Source organism: Neopelma chrysocephalum, unplaced genomic scaffold (assembly GCF_003984885.1).
Source record: "Neopelma chrysocephalum unplaced genomic scaffold, ASM398488v2 Primary Assembly neopelma1_183, whole genome shotgun sequence".
NCBI lineage: Eukaryota > Metazoa > Chordata > Aves > Passeriformes > Pipridae > Neopelma > Neopelma chrysocephalum.
Window position 1 is genome coordinate 717,739 of NW_020897845.1, and position 21,340 is coordinate 739,078.

A 21,340-nucleotide genomic window follows, 5' to 3' on the forward strand; every position below is an offset into this window, starting at 1 on the left:
ATGGAGAAGAGGTTTGGAGCTAGACAATTTTAAGGTCCCTTCTAGCCCAGACCATTCTGTGATTTTATGTTTCTACAATCTCTGCTGAGATTGGAGGGATGGAAGGAAACAATCCAGCCATCAATACCCTCCGCATGTGTTAACTTGGCCAGAGGTTTCCAGCAATAGGAGGTTAGGAAGGGCTGAAAACAACCAGGTAACTCTATTTTACTGATTCCTTACCCTACACATCCTACATACACTGGTTATTATCTCTGGCTGGGCTAATTAACATGCAAATACTGATGAGCCAACTTGGCTTGTGGCTGTGCCATCAACACTGCACTTCATGTGTCCTCACTAACACATCTTAAGATCTGCAATAATTTCAGTAACATCCACAGGAGAAGAAGGCTTCCAATGGACAGTGCTCTGAAGGGAAGGGAAGCAAATTCCATTTACTGATTTTCATCCTGCTTCTATCCGTGATCACAGGAAAGTTCTCCTCCAACACTGCAGTGTCCTGTAGTTGATGCCAAGATCTCTTGCAGGTCTCACCCTTCAGATCCAGGCAGTGCCATGCTTATTTGTGCCTTCCAATCTGCTCAGTAAAGCTTGAATTGGTGGTCCTGGTTTAGTTCTGGTGAAAAGAAGCAGTTCTTACCCTCAGACTATTGAAAACCAGCTGCTTAGTCCTAATTTTGGCTCACTACTTACTGAATGCATAATTTAAATTCTTATTGTGGAAATAAATTTTTTATCAATAGCCATTTTAGTCCTGGATCCACCAGGGCTGATTGACACTTTTTGTGCACATCTATGTAGTCACACACACAGTGTTATGTGTGAGACACTGCCTTTGTCCCTCACCTGCCTCAGCTCCTGGGATAAATGAGTGCAAATGCCATGTTCTTGTTACTGTGGTAAAGTGATGGGTTCTGGTTGAATTAAAATAGTTCTGGAAGTGGTGTGGGACAGTCCAGTCACATGGGCCAGGTCTGAAGTGATGCTTTTCCAAAGGGAAGTAAGAATTTAAGCAGGAAACCTGATGATATGGTTCATTTTAGTAGCCTGGAAGAGGAAATGGAGACATGAAGTCTGGGGCAAGACAAATTCCTATAAACAGTGAAGGCAAGGAGAAATCATCAATGGGATGTTAAATGTACATGGACCACTCTTCTGTCCAAAGGGAATTTTTCCTTTATACCTGAATGTGGTTTGCAGTGAGACTAAGCAGATATTTTTTGCCTTCTCTCTCCTTTGTTGCTGGTGGTACGTATCAAATAGCCATGAATTTCACCTGTGCACTATGTTTGGGGTCTCTCTGGCTTTTTTCCAGGTACTCAAGGATTTAGGAGTTTCATGTGAGTGATGTCTCTGTTTTACATAAACTGCTTGTAAATACCTTGTGTGACGGATTGGTGCTGGGAACCCCATCACAACAGTGTGCAGGGCAAAATGTATCAATAGGGATATTTTCTGCTCTTGCAAAGGGTCTAAACCAATCAGTCCATGCTCAGAGTCATCCCTTGCCAACCTGTTTCTTCCCTTTTTTAACAAAGCCAGGAAGAACACAAAATCCAGATTTGTGGCATTGTTTGTCAATGATTTAATCTTAACTATACGCAATGATAGTTGAAGCCAGTTCTGTATCAATTAGTTAATTATTTCACTGTTAGGGCAATTCAAGCCTAAGCAAGTGTTTTGGGGGATATCAAAGATGGTTTAGAAATATGAACAAAAGCTGTTGGCCTCTGTAATCTCAGCAGGGTTTCCTAGGTAAAGGGAAAGATCACAGTATGGTGAATCTCTCAAATTTTGGCTTTCTTCTAGGAGATGGGTTACCTGAGGGAAGGATAAGTGACCTACTACTGCCAGTTGGAGGACCTACCTGTTAACTCAGGCATTAAAGACCGTTTGCTTTTGGAGCCAAAAGAGCAGAGGTTCAAACTCTATTCCCCGTTCTGATGGGTACCTGACTCACTGTGTCTGTGATGGTGTCTGTTTCTATACAAAAAAAGCTAAATTAAGTATAACATGGCTAAAGTAAAATTATTTCACAAACTGTCATGATCTAAAACATTAAATACAGACTCAGAGATGAGAGGTGCCCAGCTGGGGTTGTTCTGCCAGTGATGACTGGACCAAGTCCGATATGATGTATTTCAGGTCACTCTTCAGTGAAGTGGGGTGACTTTTGGAGGAGTTTCTCAGTAATTAATAATGACTCCAAAATCTGAAAATGCAAACAGGTTGGGTGGCAAAGCATTTTTTTTTTCCCCAGTATTTGCCAAGTATGCTCCAGTGCTTAGTTATGATATCTCTGTAAGGCTACTTACAGTAGTTTTTTTGGTGGGGTAACTGAGGCAGAGACTGTGTCCTGCTAGGGGAGGAGTGTCGGGGAGGGTGTTAAAATTCAGCTATTAGTGGGCTCACAGAAAGCACACATTTTCACAAATTGTCCTGTATACCTGCACACCTACACCTGAAATCCTGGTTTATGCAGCATTTTGAGCAGTGAGTGAAGGCAACACTCATATGCTGAACACTCAAACCTGGATGCAGCTGGCAGTCCTCAGCATCCTGGTGTAGCAGGGCTTGGCATGAGGGGCCACACGGGCCACCCTGTGCCTACAGGGGGAAAAGGCTGATCCCCAGTGCTGTGGGTATTCTGCTGTTTTCTACTGTTTTTAAAAAAATAGCGATATGGGGCTTGCTCTGTTGGGGTCAGATCCTGACCTTGTTTTTTTTCTGCCTGCTCCCTGACCTCACCCAGCTGGGCAGAGATGGGGGGGGAAGGAGGGGGCATCAAATCCTAAAGGGGTTGGGTGAAATTTGGCCCTCACACAAAAAAAAAAAAAAAGAAAAAGAAAAAAAGTGAAGAAAACACCAGATTCCATCACTGTCAAGAAATTTCTGGAACACGAATAGTCACAACCGTAGAGACACATAGCAAACACTGCTCACCCTCCGCCGCCCCCCCCTTCCACCCACACCCAATTTGTTTTTATTTCTTTGCCATCAGGTTGCCTTAACCATTTCCATGGCTTAGGGAGGCTAAGCCGCCGAGCGCAAGCTTTTGATTTGAAAAGGGACTGCATCCCCTTTTCAAAGGAGCCTGCTCCCTAGGGCAACCACATCACACTGCTGATTTGCTGCAGTGGAGACCGCAGCGCGTACAATATGCCCTCCCCCTCCGCCTGTGCTGCTTACAGCATCAGTCCGGAGCCGAGCGGGGAGACGGGAGCGATACCCACTAACCCACCCATGCTCGGGAATGCCTGACTGGTAACGCAGTGCCTCCGACGAAAGGACCGGCAGCTCCTCAGCTCTCCGAGATGCAAGCCAGTGCCGATTCCACCAAGATGGACTGTCTTTGGAGCAACTGGAAATGTCAGGGTATTATATCTATTCTAGTGTTGCATGCTAGAAGGACTGCATGGCAGAGGAGGCAAAGGCAGGATCCATCCATTTTTGCATTGTTCACCTGTGGGCCTTTGCATGCTGTTTTCTCTCCCTCCCCGTGAAGCTTTTCTTTTGGGGTAATTTAAGAAAGAAAGATAAAAAGCCCTTAATTCTTTGAATGCGTTTCTCCCGTCTCCAGCTGTCTCACCCTGAAAGCATCCAGGATACAGGTCCTCCCTTCCCACCTTACAGCTCATTCCCAAAGCATCCGCCCTTGCCGTTAGCGGCGTCATTTCTCATCCTTGACTCTCTCCGTCGGGATATCGCTGGCATGATTTCCTACCTTTCGGGCTTTAGGAAAGCCGGGTGACGGTGAATTGGTGCCCGCTGGGGCTGGCGAGGGTTGGAGGTGGTGGCGTTGGGCGCCTGGGTGTCTCCTGCCCACGGACACACCCAGAGCCAGGCTTAGCCTAGTGTCGACACAAAGAAAACGCAGCTTTAGCAAGGAGGGCGACAGCTCCAGGGCGCCGCGGGGTTGCCCCCTGCCTCCTACTTTGCCTAGGATTGCTTTAGAAAAAAACAAAACAACCAACAAACCATTAATCCTCTCATTATGCTGCCGAGCACTCCGCTGAGCCGTTCGGGAGTGAAATGTTGCGATGATGTTGTCTCTCGCTGCCGCGTAGGCGAGGGGAACAATAGCATCTCCCTTTTGGGCTGATTTTCGGCGTATTTTCAGCGGGTCGGTGTCTGCGCTGGGTGGGGCTGGCCACCTTCCCGGGTGCCTTGGACAGCTTTTCAGCCATTTTTAGTCGGGCTTCACACTTCCCAGGCAGCATCCAGCCTTTGTTTTGATAAAAGACAGTCTCTGTGACGCTGCTTGGTGGGCAGATTAGAGGGAGAAAAGCTAGCGGCTGATCCTGCCGGGCAGGCTGCTCCGGGCAGGCTTTGTTTGGATGTATTTTTTAATTTTAAGGTGCGTGTTTATGCTGAATAGTCAGTTCATGATGTTGATGCTGACAACAGGGTCCCTGGGAGAGAGATTACTCCATAGCATCATCTCATTAAAGGGTCCAGGGTGCTTGCACACATAGTTTCATAAACGCAGCTCCATGCAACAGAAGCTGGAAAACCTTCCTGAAGTGTTTTTTGGGTAGGGGGAGATCTCCTCAGACAGGCAGTCGTCTCTGGGGAGCTTGATATTTTTGCAATCTTAATTCAGCATCTAATTGTATTTACGGACTGAGGGTTTTTTAAGGAAGACGAGTAGCTGGAAAGTAAACAGATGCACCTGTTAAATGCCAGTTTCCAGCAGCTCCAGCTTTCCATGCCGTTATCAAGGGCTAGGGTTTTCCATAGGTCTGCCTGATTCATTAAGCTTACACGGGAGAGCCACAACCAAACTTCAGGGTCTTTTCATCTGAGCTTTGCAGATAAACTTCCTCGTAGGGTGGGGCTTGGGGTTTTTGTTTGGTTTATTTTTCCCAAAAATGCTCGATATTTTGCTGATTTTTATAAAAACATTGATTTGCTGAGTCAGATTGTTGAACCACCTGTATTTAGAGGCAAACTAAGTATTTTCTTTATTTATCAGAAAAAAATATTTTTTCCATAAAATAAAAAAAGGGGAATAATGAAGGGCATGCTGCTAGTGTATGATCAATAATAATAATAGCGTGGTTTCTCTCCTTCAGCCTTTTCCTTTTTGAAACTGTGGTAGGTTTGCTGAAAATTAAATGACACAATATGTCCCATGCTGGTTTGAAAAAAAAGCCCCAGGTCTGAAAAAATCAACGCAGCTAAAATAAATCACTTGCCTCACTTCCACTGAATTTGCATATTTTTTTCTTATTCTTGGGTGGTGCTTTATGATTCAAAAACTATCCTGCAGAAAACATGAAATAGTCACAGAGTATGATTTCTGTCAGCAAAATTCTTTGATCAGTCCAGATAAAATAGAAGAAATTTAAAATTCAGAAGAATGGAGACTCAATTCATTGATTCTTTTAATATCTATTATTCATGTAGTCTCTGTCTCAACCCAGAATATCAGTTTCGTGCAAACCTGGAGTTGTATAATTTTGCCAGCTTCACTGTTAATTGAATTATGGTTCCTCCCTGAAAACTCTGGAATGTCTGTGAGCATAACAGGTGCAGACAGAAACCTCAGTAAATGCAGAGCATATTTCTACTGAAATTAAGGAGATACAACACTGAGGTTTACATAAGTTTTAATTACTAAACAGTCAAGCCTACAACTAGCTGTATCATTGGGTTGACCTTATGGCACTTACAATTGGTTGGGGATCTTGAGGAGCTGCAGAGACACTTGGTGAAGCTTTGGCTTTGCCCGACTAGACCAGTGTGCTGTTATTTTCCTTGCTGTGAATCAACTGCTGCTGTTGCATATGTTTAGAAATACTGCAGAGTGTTTCACCTGTCTGTCCTGCAGGTTCAGCAGGATTATAGCAGTGGCAGATCACGATCCAGCCCTTGGGTGAGCAGGACTGTAATTTGGCCCCGCTGGGGGTCTGCTTAATTCAAAATATTAACATGGGTAGCTTTGAGGAGTCGCAGCCGACTTCCACGCCCCAGTCATCTCCCTGCACTGGAAGGTGATGCATTTGAAGCAGGCTGGGATGGGGCCATGCATAATGCATGAGCGTGTGTAGAAACGTCTCCGACTGGGCATTCTGGTGACTGTGGGCCCTCGTGTGACAACCTACAACCAATGTCAGCTGTGTGACACACCGAGTGTGCAGCTTCCAGAGGGGCCCTGCTGGGTGTGCCTCCAGCTTCTGGTGCGGCACCTCTGTGCCTTCCCCAGGCACTCGGTCCTGCTGGGCAGGACACAGCTTCACACCCTGCTAGAGAGGTTTCTCTGGGTTAGGAAGGACATAGAATCATAGAATATCCTGAATTGGAAAGGACCCACCTAGGATCAACTCCTGGCCCTTCACAGGACAATCCAACAATCCTACCATGTGCCTGAGAGTGTTGTCCAAAAGTTTCTTAGACTCTGTCAGGCTTGGTGCTGTGACCAGTTCCCTGAGGAGCCCGTTCCAGTGCCCAGACACCTCTGGGTGAAGAAATTTTTCTTAATATCCAAACTAAACCCTCCCCTGACCAAGCTTCATGCCATTCCCTCAGGTCCTATCACTGATCACCGGAGGGAAGAGATCAGAGCCCAAGTTTGCCCCAGCTTGGTGGAGTTATTTGATGTCAGTTCACTGATCCCCATGAGTATTCCCTTTTCCACTCTTTTCTTCTACATACCAGCTCTTGTGTGGTAGTAACTGACATCCCTGTTCCTTCACTTTCAACCTCCTTCAAGACTTAGTAAAAAAGAAGCATGGAAAGATCCAGAGAAACAGGCCTGTGAACAGTTCATAGAAATGATCCTAAATATTATCCACATTATAATTATAACTTAATGTGGAAAAGGACTGCAGACTTCATCAAATCCATCTGGCTGACATAACTCTGCTGGGACTGGAGTTATTGATTAGCATTTTCTTGATATCATTGGTTTCGAAAGGGTGATGAGAAGCTGCACCAGCTGTTCCTGGTGATGTTCCCCGCTTTAAGGCTGAAAGAGGAGTTCAGTGGCAATAATATGGATGCATGCAGTTAATCTGTAATCTTATTGACAGTTGTGAAGCCTGTTTAATTATAGCTTTATAATGAAAACTTAACTTCAGCCAGTTGGTACCTTCAGTGCTTTCCTGAAAATAGTGTGGGCTGATCTCTCAGCTGGGATGCACGCAATAAAAATCCGTCCCAGTATTTGGTTCTTGGTAGGGCTAAAATCTTGTAACCAAGTCATCATCTGGTGTAACCAAATTAAGTAATAGTTTCACAAGACTACGCTAACTTAGGAGGAATTTATTTCCTAATTTCACAGAAGATTTCCTGTGAAATTTGATTGAAATTTGTCAAGATTTTTTTTCCACTTTCAGGTTTACTTTCATTTTAATTCTTGTCAGTTCTTCTTCCAGCACATTCCTGTTGATGGCAATACAACTGTAAGATCAAGAGCTTAAGGTTAGAGGACAGATTCTCTTAGATGTGCCTCCCACTGTTTGTCTGCCAACCATCCCAAAGATCACCTTGACCTAGGAGGTCAAAAAATCCGTGAGACAGTGTGCTCTGCATACCTGCTGTGCATCATAGAATAATAGAATGGTTTGGATTGGAAGGGACTTTAAATACTGTGTAGTTCCAACCACCTTGCCATGGCCAGGGACACCTTCCATTAGACCAGGTTGCTCAGAGCCATGTCTTTTAAAAACAGATGGCAACATTGGAGGGCTGCTTATATTTTCATTAGGTCTCTGGGAGGTAAGTTCAGTTGAGGCTTTTTTGATATCAGAAGGGATTCTCTCTCCACATTGCACTTAATTATCCCAAATAATATAGGCTTGAACTATTCATTTTGAAAATCTGCGGATTTTCAAATGTTTGAGTAGAATTAGAGAGGGTCCAGGTCTGTTATTTTAGTCCAGGGGCATCTTGGGAAAATCTTAGCATTTCCACGGCATTATGTACATTCAGGAGCTGCATTCAGGGACTCTGCTTGGTCTCTGCTAACTTAAGGTGAGAACAATATCATCCTCCACAGAAAGTGTCTAAGGCAGATAATGATATGGTTTGATGAGCAGGAGGTGTGTGTTTCTCTGGCCTCTGTGTTTAATCCAGGTCTTCAAGCACCTCTCATATGAACATGTAAATAACAACAGCATAATCATTAATAACAGCAAAAATAACATTACTAAATACTAATTAATATAAATAATAAATAATGCTGCAATGGGCTTGCGTGAGGCGTGGTTGTGGGGCTGATATTTTTATTGCCAATCCTCCTCTGTCTACCCAAGCTCATTCTGGTGCCTCATGTAAGAAAATCAATCAATACTTTTTTGCTCACATTCTGATCTCATAGATGGAGTAGGACATAATGTGGAAGGTATACTGTTTAAAGACTTTCCATTTCCCTGGTCCTGTTCTTGCTCCAGGTATCTTCTTGGTCTGAACTTTCAAGTTAAGTCTTGGGACAGGTAAAGATGTAAAGCTGAACTGAGGACAGGAGGTTAATGGGCAGAGCATGTACGAGAGGTAGACGTAGGGAGAAATTTCTCAAGGCTGGAGATAAAGGATAAGGAGATATGCCTCATGAAACAGCACATATATTCATTCTTGGCTCTGCTGTTCATCACAGCAGTCTCCTGAAGGCACCAAACTGTTCATTCAACTGTGTATCCATCTGTATTACATTAGAACCAGATCTGTTGTGGTGAGAGGAGCAATGTCCACATTGGATCCTTCACTGGAGAGAGGAGGGAAGGCCTGGTCCTGCAGCCCATGGTTAAAGCTGCAAACTGGACTTGCTTTGATTGTGAGCAATATTTATTTCTACTCAAAAACCTACAGAGTTGTTTCATTTGTTGTCAAATATTTTTGTGACAATGCTGTAAACAAGATTGTTCTTAAATCATGTTTCCTGATCTTTTCACTCCCAGTAGGTCTGAGAAATGCTTTATGAAGTCATGATATTACACTGTGTACAGAGTTAAAGGTTGTGTGTAGACAGGTTTTTCTCACTTCTCTTTAAAGCTAGCATTAGATAGGGAGTGAAGCTGTACAATGTACTGATCACATCCAAGGGTGTTATTAGTATGCTGAAGAGCATACAACCTTTTAGGCAGTCATCAAGACCTGTGAGCTTCATTTTAAGGCTGGATACCAGGGGTTTGCCACACTTCTTGTACTGACTTCCATGTAAATGCTGCTTGATGCATGCTCATTTTGCACAGTTGTTGCAGTAGAGGAAGAACTTACAGAACCAGAAGGAGAGAGCAGACGTTTTCAGAGGAAGGCAGGGAGAAGCTGTGAAAGAAGTGAATTGTCCAGCCTGTGCTCAGTTGATCTTCATTAATTTTTATCTTAAAATCTTTCATCTTTCTTTGAGATGTGGAATGAAGAGATCCCCATGTCTCTTACAAAAGTGTATTTTGAAAACATAACCACGTGGGAGTCTGAAGGTGTGAGGACATTTTGGCTACAGGTTGGTTGAATCCTCTATTTTCCCTGTGGAATCTTCCCTCAGGACTTTGGGCCTGCAGCTGCCCCTCATTATGATACTTCTGGGTACCACGTAAGCCACCAGATCCTGGGGAGAATGGACTCAGAGCATCATTGATTAGTTCACCTCAGCTGTCTCAACTTGTTCACCCCTTGCTCCAGCACTGCCCTTTCCAGCCCCCAGGTCTGTCTTTTGGCTTTCTTGATGCCAAATATTGAGGAGCAGAAACATTTTTCTGCTGAAAGCCACGATGAAAGCTGTGAGAGATTTCAGGCACTGTACTTAGGAGCCATTCCTTGCTGGCACAAGCACTGTCTGCTGCTGCTGTTTCTTAATATTTGTGGGGTTAATTTTAGCTTGCCTCACAAACATGGGTATTTACCAGCTGCTCATGTTAACAGGTGGTTGCTTGTATTATAGAGTTCACCTTTCTGCATTGCTGGTCTGGAGTTTGACCCCAAATGGAGGGTCACGTTAATTTAGTTAGGAGAGATTATGCCATAATGTATAGCTGAGACACCGATTTGGCACTTTTTCAACTAGAAGAACTACTTGAGTAACACTTTACAAGTTTTGCTGTGAGTTAAAAACATAAGCAGGTGATAGTTGAAGATAAGTAGCTCATCAGATGTACTTCTCCAGAAAAATTCTTCAAAGGCAGTGGCAGTGACCTGCAGCCCTGTCTTACAGGTGGCTGACAAGTCCTCTGTAATAAACACAACTAGTTTTGAGTCTGAGGCAGCTCTGGCAAAATCCAGAGTCCTTTTATACCTCCGCAAAAGAGTCAGAGCTGTGGTGAGTTGTACTGGGAAGAGTGCAGAGTGACCGACGCTGCTTCCCTCCTTCCAAGAGGCCAAAGGGAGATCATGGAAAGCTACAGCTGAACAGCTTCTGCATGTTAATGGGCATGGCCAGGGTTTTACAGTAGTGATTTCCAAAACAGCAGGAACCCAACCCTCAGTGAAGCCGAAGCTGGTTTCAGTGCCCAAACCCTTTTTGCAAATCCGAGCTGCAAACTTTGGGTGGTTTGAAGTTGGCGTTTTGGCTCTCAGAAGTGGATCTTGCTGAGCCAAACAGACTGAGCCCCTGTCCAATTGCATGCAAATCACACATCGACAGCCTCACGTGGCACCAGCCTCCTGCTTCATGCATATTCAGTGTGCATTGCTCAGAATTGTGCCATTGTGGTGGGGTCTGGGCAGCGCCGTGCACACACTCACACACCACCAGCAACGCACCCAGTGCTTGCAGGACCTTGCACCACACTAGGACCTTTCATTCTTTCCCTACAGATTGACCAAAGCACTTAATTATTATGTCATTAACCCACGCTGTGAGGGATCCCCTGTCCTTTAGTTTATCTGGTGAATGCTGTACCCACCTTAGAGCAGGGCTCAAAGCCTGTCTCAGCCTGGGGCCAGCGTGTGTTGGTGAATGTCTCTGCAGAGCAGTGTGTGTGTGTGAAAGCTGCAGCTCCAGCTCAGCTCCTGGCCCTGTCATCCTCATACCCACTGTGTCCCCATGTGCTAGGGAGGCTGGTCTGAGCCTGGGTGGTTGTGTCTTCAGGGTGCCAAGGAAGGGCTGCAGGCAGGAACACACAGCTGCAACCATATTCAGTGACCTGTTGAAGGGCAGTAAACTCCTACAGTCAACAAATGTTTGAAGGAGTTGTTTGGTATCTTAATCAGTTTTATGTGAATATAGGATGAGGGGAAACTCAAAGCAGATGTATTAATGTGGTGGACAACCTCATCTTTCATGTTCTTTCCCAATCTGGGTTCACCTGCTGGTGAAGGAGCACTCCTTTGACACTTACTCTCTATTTACAACACCAGTCACTGATGTGACAGGTACTTTGGCTCTGGTGTAAGTGGTTACAGGGGGAAATGGCACTCAGAGGAAGCCAGGCAAAGGATCCCAGCTACTGCATTCTGCACCTAGTGCACCTCTGCCTGCTTATAAGGGAGATTTGTTTATGTAAGGAAATATAGGACAAAAATGTGTTTGACTGCTGACTCAGCAAGGAAGCATTTTTTTACCAAGAGGGTGGTCAAACCCAGGAACAGTTTTCCTAGAGACATGGTCAGTGCCCCAAACCTGTCAATATTTCAGAGGCATTTGGAAAAAGCCCTTAACAATGTGCTTTAGCTTTTGGTCAGCTCTGGAGCGGTCAGGCAGTTGGACTAGATGATCTTTGTAAGTCCTTTCCAACTGAAATAGTCTACTCTAATGTATTTTAGTCTAGTCTAGTCTGTTCTATTTGATTCCATTCCATTCCAATAATGTAAAAGGCCTTTAGAGTGACTGAAGCTGCAGCTGAGGGAGAAAACATGGCTCTGACACAGCGCAGGTGTTTTTAGCAGCATCTCAATTCCCAGGGAACTGATACAGCTCAAATCCCTGAGGCCTGTCAGCAAAAAAAAAAAAAGTGTTTCCTTCAGGGAAACTCACCGACCGTGGCTGGATTCCACAAGTTTCCATGGATTTCTAGCTCTGGACTCTTCTTCTCCCTCTTCCCTGCCCAAGGAGCTGTGAGGATCACCTCCCTCCTGCATCACGTTTTTCCAAGTGGTTTGGCTCATTCCCTTCTCCTTAAGGAAGAGGATGAGGAATGGCTGCAGGAGCAGCAAATCCCGCCCAAACAGCTGGACATGGCAGCATTGCTGCAGCTCCCCATCCATTCAAGGGACATGAGGAGAAGGCAGATGTGCTTCCTGCCCTTAGAAATCGTGACAGACCTGTCAGGCTGTGGGTAGGGGGAATGTGTTCCCAGGCTGGACCTGGGCTCTGGGACAGCCACGTAAAAATCAGTCAACTCACTTCTCCCTCCTCTATGCTGAGATTTTCCACCTAGCAGTTGGCACATATTCTTTCCATGCACTAGGGAATATTTGCCTCAGGTCTAAAAGGCACAGGATTCCTCTCTCCCAGATCTCATTTGGCTGGTGAAGGAGGCCAGCTGCCCTTTCATCTGCTCTCTCGCTCATGCACATGTCCCCAGAACTGTGTCATTTGGCCTCTGTCCATCTCGCTCTGACCCTTTCCTTGCCTGATACAGCTTAATAAATACCCCAGTCCTTCCATGGCAGGAACTAAACAACTTTCAGGCTATATACACACCTGGTCAAGTCTGTCTTGAGTAACTCAGGATCTTCCCTTTTGAGGGGAACTAGAAAATGCAGTTTGGCATCTCTCTGCATGAGAATACAGCCCACTGCCTGTCTGCAGGATGATGAGTTGGAAGATCAGAGGTTTAGTTGCTCATTTTGGGTCTTATCATTAATTGGGATTGACTCAGGGAACTCTACTGGAGTGAGTTTTGTATTTTTTGATTCAGCTCTCATTTGTTTGCCTCTCTGCTGCCTGTGTCCCAGGGAGCGTTTTCCACTTGTAGGTGGCCTGTTTCTGTCATCAGCAGATGATGTGCATGTACAGCATCCTGAGCTAGCTCACCTGTGCTTATTTAATTTAATGTGGAGGTTTTGTGTGATAGAAAGTTTAAGTATTTCAAAGTGAGATTTGTGTATATTTCCAATACTGCCCTCTGAAATTTTAAGCACAAGGGTGGTCGCATTGGGAATAATCACAGAATCACAGAATGGTTTGGGATAGAAGGAACCTTAAAGATTATCTTGTTCCAGCCCCCCTGCCATGGGTAGGAACACCTTCCACTAGACCCTGTTGCCCAAAGCCCCATCCATCCTGGCCTTGAACACTCCCAGGGATGGGACATTCACAGTTTCTCTGGGCAACCTGTGCCAGTGCCTCACCACCTTCACAAGTAAATATAATACCTTCTGTCCTGTCTGCTGGTGAAAGCACCCCAGTTGTTGTGCTGCCAAATTTTGCGGCACCTTGACTGAAAAAGAATATGACAAAGTGGCAAAACGTGCACGCTTGTGTTCTGGATGCCATTTTGTAAGGATGGTTTGCGAGTCTCATACTGCAGCACCTCAACACTGTGAGCAGTTTGTGGACTCCAGCTGCCTGCATCAGCACAGCTGTGTCTGCTGCTGAACATCCCAGTATGGGAGTGTGCTCAGACTCTGCTCTAAGTGCATTTTGGAGCATTCCCTACTCCATGCCCCAGGGCTTCTGCAAGAAGGAGACCTGGGCATATATCTGGAAAGACTCCAGCCTAGTCCCTGTTCCGTGAAGTCAGCGCACAGGATCCCAAAACATGCACCAAGGTCCCTTGTCCCGTGGCTTCCGTGCAGCCCATAGATCTGGTCGTGTGTGCTCATGATCATGGATCTGGTGCTGAATGTTGGCACTCAAAAATAGTAAAAGGTTATTATGTAGTGTATGGTGATGGAGAATATAGCAGGATGGGAATGTTACATGAAGAGAAAAGAGCTCAGTGATACAACAGCAATTTTTGCATTCGAGCCCATCACTTTGAAAAGCAACACTTATACATGTAACATTAATGAGTAATATACCTCATTGACTCAAGGCAAACAAGGCATGGTGACTCACAGTTTTTGGAGATTAGGTGATAAGAACTACTAGGCTGGATTAATTTTGTTTCTTTTTGTATCTGTGACTTTTTTTTTTTTTATTTTGTACAGATTGTAGTTTTCCTGAATTTACTCTTTGTTCATAATGATTTGACAAGAGGCGTCTCTGGAATCTGTTTGGCTGGTGGTGTGTTCAAGCTGTTCATGAGGACTTGTGCAGTGTGTGAAATTAAAGCTGTTTTGTTTAGATTGTAATGAGCATGTTCTTTGGCTGGATAAAAAGTCCTCTCAGAAAAAAAAGCTGTTGGTAGAAAATAAATTCAGTTCACCTTTCTGGACTGGATATTCCACAGTCCTTTCATAAAACTTTGCTTTTATAGTGTCTGTTCCTGATGGTAAGATTTTTTGCTGGAGAGGTTGAAGTAAACTATACAAAGTGTGTGAAAATCCCTGTAAAAATTAACTGCTTTACAAATGTAAAATTACATTAGTTGAAAATGGTTTTATGCACTTGTTTTGTTCTAAAAAATACCTCCCATGGAACAGCTTTCCCCCATGGAAAGTTACATAACAAGCAGAAAGCTTTTTTGTTTTTAATGTTTCCGAGATGGTTGCAATAGATTAGCAAGAGAGGTTTATTCTGTATTTTAAGGCCTCATCTGAAAAATGCTTTCTTACACATGTGACTTTTAAGCAGTGGTAAAACCAGGAGTCTTTTCCTTTCTCAAAACTTAGGAAATAACAAAATTATATTATCAGAACTTTGAATGGGAGAGTGGTTTATTGTAGCTAGTCCCAAGCTTTCTCATTCGTTTATCAACAACCAAAATTGGAAAATGTTTTGATCAAGCATTTGGCATTCGGACTCGTGGCAAAAAAAACAATCCGGAGCTCCCAGACTGAGTAAGGTAGGTTGAAGTCTTCCATACAGCCCTAGCAACAACACAAACCCCAGCTTGCTCTTGCCTTGCTGCTGCAAGAGACCCACCCACCGTGCTGCGGTTGGAGATACTCACCCATCTTATCTAACCCAGGCACAGGCGCAAGGAAAACAAGGATTTCAAGTAGGTCATCGGTCGTTTGCTGCTTCTTGTGGGGAGTTCCTGTTGGTGCTGAAGTGAGCGGGAGCATCTCTCCTCCCTTCACCCCCCTGCAAGGACTCCAAGCGTCGCAGTGGCCGCCCTCGATGCCCTTCCAGCTCCCGCCTTTAACGTGTTGGTCTTCTCTCCGCAGCTATCGACCTGTTGTACTGGCGCGACATCAAGCAGACAGGGATCGTGTTCGGCAGCCTCCTGTTGCTGCTCTTCTCCCTGACCCAGTTCAGCGTCGTCAGTGTCGTGGCCTACCTGGCCCTGGCCGGCCTCTCGGCCACCATTAGCTTCAGAATCTACAAATCGGTCCTACAGGCTGTGCAGAAGACGGACGAGGGCCACCCCTTCAAGTGAGTGCTCTGCTGTCGTGGCCCGGGGGCTGTTTGTCTTACAAACGATCCATTCCCGGTGGCAAATCACATTTCCGTAGCCACTTTTCCGATGGGTAAAATTCTCTTCTTGCTCACAAAACGGGAAATAATAATATTTTCTGTAGTTCGGTGTCTCGAGAGATGTGTGGCTGTGTTGGCTCAGATCTTGGAGAGAAAAAGAAAAAAAAGGCAACGCAAAAATTGTTGTCTTCTAAGACATGGGATTTTTTTTCTCTGAAATTCAAAAAGTTCCAGAAAATTTTAAGCAAACAGAGAAAAAGAGTTTTATTAGAGTATTGTAATGCAGTATGTCTGCAAGCAGGAGGAGTATTGTTTCTGGGCAGAATCTGTGGGGCATAGAGGGGAAACTACCTGTATCCTTTCTGCAGCAACCCCTTACCTAGGTGATGGTGCCAGTGCCAATGCTGGTGCACTCTCCACACTCCACAGGGCCTGGAGGGTTTGCTCCAAGAGAACAAGTGATCCATTCTCCTCTGCTGTGCCAACTACTTGGTAAACCAGGTCAGGGAACTGGTGTGGTTTCAGAAAACACACACTGAAAAGAAAGTCTGGTTGGGGTGCTGCCTCTTTCTGCTTCACTTGGGTCAGTTCTGAGCTGTGACTCAAAAGAGCCCAGAAATTTGTGAGGAAACCCCCCAGACAGGATTTGTATCCCCCTCTGGGTGGGATAAAGAGACAAATCCCATCAAGACCAGGCTCTGCTTGGGGGGAGGGGGGAACCTGCCTGGGTTTGTAACCGGACCTGTGTTTCTGGCAGAGCCTACTTGGAGATGGAGATGAATCTTTCACAGGACCAGATCCAGAAATACACAGATTGTCTCCAGCTATACGTCAACAGCACAGTCAAAGAGCTGAGGAGACTCTTTCTCGTTCAGGACCTCGTGGACTCTTTAAAAGTAGGATTGCTTTAAATATTTTTAACCCCTCTCTAGAGGATCAATCTCCATTTCAAAGAGCTGCTTCCCGTGTTGACAGGGTTGTCAAGAAACCTAGTTTTGTGTAGCTCCGGATATAAAAGTTGCTCTCCTTTTTGATTTAAAAACTGCTTGTTTCCAGCACTTTAGAGGTTTGGGTCTCTGCATTTGAATGTATTGATACATAATACAGGACTTATAAACATGCAGGACCAGCTTAGCTCCACCACAGTTCTAGAAGCATCTCTGCGTTATGCTTTCTGTTACTTTGCCGCAAAATGGTGTTCCCCTCTGTTAATCTGTATTTCCTCTACCTGTGGCATTTTCTACTATGAAGGAAGGTCTTTTTTCACTCCCTGCTGAAATAATTATTGATTTTCAGCCTTACACCCAGGCAGGTGTTCGTCAGAGCAAAAGGAAGATCATTAAGAGAGCAGACGTGGGTTAGGCTCCTAAATTAGTAAAAACTTTTAGGAAAATATACCCATCTCTCAGCATCAGTCCCTGGAATTATCACTTTGGGGCTGTGGTTAACCTGTGTGGGATGACTCCTGCCATCATAAAGATTGGATGCAAAAATCTGCCTGTGCCATTCTCAATGCAGAGTCCTACATGCATGCAATTAAGCCCTAAATATACGTGAAAATCAGCTAAAAGGGTAAGAAGCAGTGAACAGAATGGAGAATGGTGTTTATACACCCAGTAAAACTGCCTAGTTCCTAATGTGCCTTATTTAACAACTCCCTTCCACATTAAAAAAGGCTAATGTACTGTTATATTAGCTAGTTAAGCAATCTAATTCCTTCTTATGCCGACACTGGAGGTGATGTAATGATCCATCTTCAATTTAGTTTGCAGTACTAATGTGGCTGCTGACTTACGTGGGAGCCCTCTTCAATGGCCTGACTCTTCTGATAATGGGTAAAAATCAACATTTCTTTTAAAATCTATTTTTAACTTGAACTCCCTCGTGATTTCGGCTTAGACAAAACAGCCTATCCTCGGCGTGCCTCCCCCACAGTTAAACCATCAACATTTATTTGCCTTCCCAGTAAATATCCATTATCCCGTTACACTGTCCCTCCTGCCAGAGCTAATTTGCAGTTTATGGCTTTGCAGCCCCTCGTCCCAGAGCAATGGGAAATTCCATATTTGGGAGGTTTCAGCGAAGTGCATTTTTGATGCAGAGATCCCTGGTGGATCAGCTGACCAAGTGGCACGATACGTGTTTGTCACTGAAGTAGGTCTCTTCTCTGGAGGAATCTGGTCTGCAGGAATGTAACAGTGTGCTCTTTTTCTCCTCAGCTGTGGTGTCTATGTTTACTCTCCCCGTTGTATATGACAAGTACCAGGTAGGTCTGTCCTCTCGCTGCAGTTCGGGTGTCTGGGTGGTTCTGCCTTGCTGTTGCCTGGTTGACTTGGTGTCCTTTTGCTCCTTGCAGGCACAGATTGATCAATACTTGGGACTCGTGCGGACCCACATGAACACTGTCGTGGCAAAGTGAGTCCAGCAGCAGGCTTGGCCGGGACTCTTGCTGTGAGGTCGTGGTGCACTGGGGGTGGCTGAGACCTGGGTGGTCCTGGGGACACCGTGTCCTATCAGTGATGTTCTCGCCGGATCCTGGAATGCGAGAGGCTGTGGGAGGGCAGATCCCTGTAGAAACACAGCCCTCCTCAGCTGCGTGCAGACTAAGGCAGAGCTGTGACCCTACATCCTTCTCTCCCTTCTCCTGCCATCTGCGGGAACTGTGGGCAGAGGAGCCCAGCCAGGGACTGATGTATGAAGTCCATACATATGTACATATGGGTCCAGGACAAACAGGAAGGAATGAGTTAATTCCCTTCCCCACTGACCAGTTTAAGCCTGGGTTTTTGCATTCAGGGAGTTAATAATACCATTAAGTGAACAAAGTGGGAATTAGAGCACCACGCTGGTACAGCAAGAAAATACCTGGAAGCACCGTGATCTTTAGTGTTTCAAACCCCTGTGGAATGGATGGAGCACCTGGATGAAATTTTTGATGCAGTCTGCTCTAGTTCCCGATGCATTGCCTTTACTAAAAGCTTTTGTGGGATCCCCAAGGGCACAGGGAGGGTCTAAGCATTGCTCTCAAAACTTGAGAATTACTGAAGCAGGATGGCTGGTCTGGAAGGTGGATCCATACATCTCAGCAGTTTTTATCCGTGGCTTTGCAAAAGCTGGGTGCATAACAGGTACCCAGTGGAAGGTTACAAAATGGTGAGGTACAGAGAGCAAGTGACTGACGAGGAGCTGCTGAGGAAAATGGGGTTATTTAGCCTGGCAAGGAGGGAGAGAGGGAGTGATTTCATAGCAGCCTGTAAGTACTTGATGGGAAGTTACAAGATGATACAGCCAGACTCTTCTCAACAGTGGCAGATGTTGCTTATAACAAGGAGCAACAACATAAATCAAATTTAGGATGTTGATGTTGGACATTAGGAGAAATTTTTTCACTAGGAGATTAGGACTGGAGCAGACTACACAGGGAGGACCCAAAACCTCCTGCCTTGGAGGTTTTCAAGAGGCAGCAAGACAAAGATGTGGCCAACATGATTTAGCATTGGCAATAGTTCTGCCTCATGTAAGAAGTTGATTTAAAGACTTTCAGGGTCTCTTTGTAGCAAACATTTCTGTTATTCTGCAAAATCCCTGGCCTTGGGCAGGACTAAAAGTTTGTTCTGAAAATCTTCTTTTTAGACTTCATTCCTGGCTTCCAATAGACAATAGACCATGGAGGAATAATGAAGGGGGGGGAGAAGATCACTGAGCAAATCCCATGGTTACATGGACCACCAGAAACCAGGCCTGTAAGAACATTTAGGTGGTCATCACTTCTTTTTCTTATTACACTTCAGTCCACCTGTTGAGACAACACACTGAAAGTGAGCTAGAGATTAACCCTGAATGAGAATCCAAGTGGGAGTCCACTGGGATGGAATAACTGCCTCACCATATAATCCTTCTTTTTCTTCTTCTACTTTATTTCTAGGATTCAAGCTAAAATCCCAGGTGCTAAGAGAAAGGCAGAGTAAAGCAGACATCAAGAATTCGTCGACCACAGTAGTGAAAAAATGGGGAAATCTGGAGTGAAACAGCTCTGTTCTTACACTTTACTGCAAATTTATCATTCTTTTTTTTTTCTCAACACCATAATCTTAGAAAGATAAAACTCAGAAGCAGTGCTTTTCCCCTGCTGCTTCTGCACTTAGAATATTTGCAATCACTTGTGTCAAGCACTAAAAGTATAGTAAAGAGAAAAGTGTACTAGATGTGGTTTTTTGTGTTGCTTATAAAGTGCATGATGGTGAGAGCCTAAATAATATTGACCTCTTTATTTTTATTTTTTTTTTTAGTGTTTTTCCTTCTTCTATTGGCATTGCTTCTATAACTTTTAATGTTACATGTGGCTAGGGGCTTTCCTGCTTAGCGCACTTGATGCAATAGTTAAAATTGCTTCTACGTCACTGGGTTGCTGGTTGGATTCATCTTTATTAACTATATAGAATTGTAGACTGATGTTTTAGTGTTTTCCAGCACAAATAAAATAAACAGTAATCGGTACTTATGGTAATCAGTTTTGTATAACTCAAAAAAAAAAAGAAAAAAAAAGAAAAGAAAACAAGACCCAGTACTTTTGTCGTAAAGGATTGACAGGCTGATTTACATGTATGGTAACTGGAAAGTTCCAGCATGTTCAATTTATTACGATTTGTATTACATTCTCTGTAGTTCCTAATGGACTTAATTATGGACTCTGAATATTTGCACTTATGTACTTGATACCGAATGCAGAAATAAATGTTACTAAATGTAAAAAGTTCTCCCTCTTGTTGCCACTGGGTTTATCTTGACGTTTGCAAACTGGACACATACTGTGCAAAAAGGAGCATTTTCTCTCTCTCTCTCTTTCCCCCCTGGACATCTGCACACACTCCCTGATCACAATGGTGCAGTCCAACAAGTAGTACATGCATAGCAGTATGTAGCTCATCTAATATTTTCACATCTTGATGAGTACAGCAGTAAAAGAAGGATCTTAGCACATAGTTAGGGCTTTTCTGGTGTAGAAAATATCAGAATAAATGTCTCCTCCTCCATTTGCAGGTTGTGCAAATCACAAACAGCACACTATGGAGGCATCAGCACAACACAAAGGATTTTTCAGTTTCCTTATCACCAAGTTACTCTCTTATCTAAAGCTGTTTTTTGAAATTTTTGAAATTTTTTGCTTTAAGCTGTGGAATCAATACCGAATCCAGAGACTGGGAACTGAAATAAACATTTACTCTTGTTCAAAGGTGAAGGTTTTTAAAAATCAGCATTTGGTGTTTGAGAACCATCAGATGAGAGAAATAGCTGTTGAACATTATCCAAAGTGCTTCAAAACAAACAGTTGGTTAAGTGTTTGGTTTGCCCATTTGTGGAACACACCTGTGTGGGGGGGTTTTGCATAATAATGCAAACATCAAAATATTTTCAGCCAAATCACTGTTTATCCCTTTTTCCAGCACAAAAGTTTTATGCAGAACTTTTTTTTTCTACAAAAACCTAGATCTTTAAACACTTAAACCAACTTTTTGAATTTCAAGTCTTTCCTTAGATTCATTCATTAATTCACTATCTCAGTTACACATGGACATGGTGATATCTGTCCTAGGTCAGGCTGCAGTTCTGTTCGTGTGTAAAAGCACAATCCAAATGCTTGTGAGGAGTTGTTAGAAAGAGTGCTATGGCTGTGGGCTAGTTAATTATTGTGATGAGTCTCAAATAACCTTATTTTCATTGAAGCTTTATATTAAAAATTCTTATTTTTTTCATATTTAAAAATACTGGGCCGTCTTTTAAATGTCACCTGCAGCTAGACAGGACCATTTTTCCTCAATGAAAAACTGCCTGAAGCTATACAGGAACATCTTTCCTCAATGAAAAACTGTGTGCCTTGAAGGAGCAGAAGTTGCTTTTGATCAAATGGAATATGTTTGTTTTAGCATGTAC

General features: G+C 44.1%; 1 protein-coding gene across 2 annotated transcripts in view; it reads left to right on the forward strand.

The window, feature by feature from the left end:
* RTN1 (reticulon 1) overlaps positions 1 to 20,165 on the forward strand; it is a 118,324-nt gene extending 98,159 nt beyond the window's left edge. Inside the window, exons 1-7 of one of the 2 annotated variants that reach the window (XM_027702355.1) lie at positions 2,963 to 3,378; positions 15,160 to 15,367; positions 16,167 to 16,305; positions 17,175 to 17,244; positions 17,629 to 17,675; positions 17,766 to 17,824; positions 19,335 to 20,165. In XM_027702355.1, the coding sequence (XP_027558156.1) occupies positions 3,318 to 3,378; positions 15,160 to 15,367; positions 16,167 to 16,305; positions 17,175 to 17,244; positions 17,629 to 17,675; positions 17,766 to 17,824; positions 19,335 to 19,377 (627 nt within the window). In that variant the 5' untranslated portion in view covers positions 2,963 to 3,317 and the 3' untranslated portion in view covers positions 19,378 to 20,165. Of the gene's footprint in view, positions 1 to 2,962; positions 3,379 to 15,159; positions 15,368 to 16,166; positions 16,306 to 17,174; positions 17,245 to 17,628; positions 17,676 to 17,765; positions 17,825 to 19,334 lie in introns of those variants that run through there. The other variant, XM_027702354.1, reaches the window with a different exon arrangement.
* Positions 20,166 to 21,340: the final 1,175 nt, after the last annotated feature.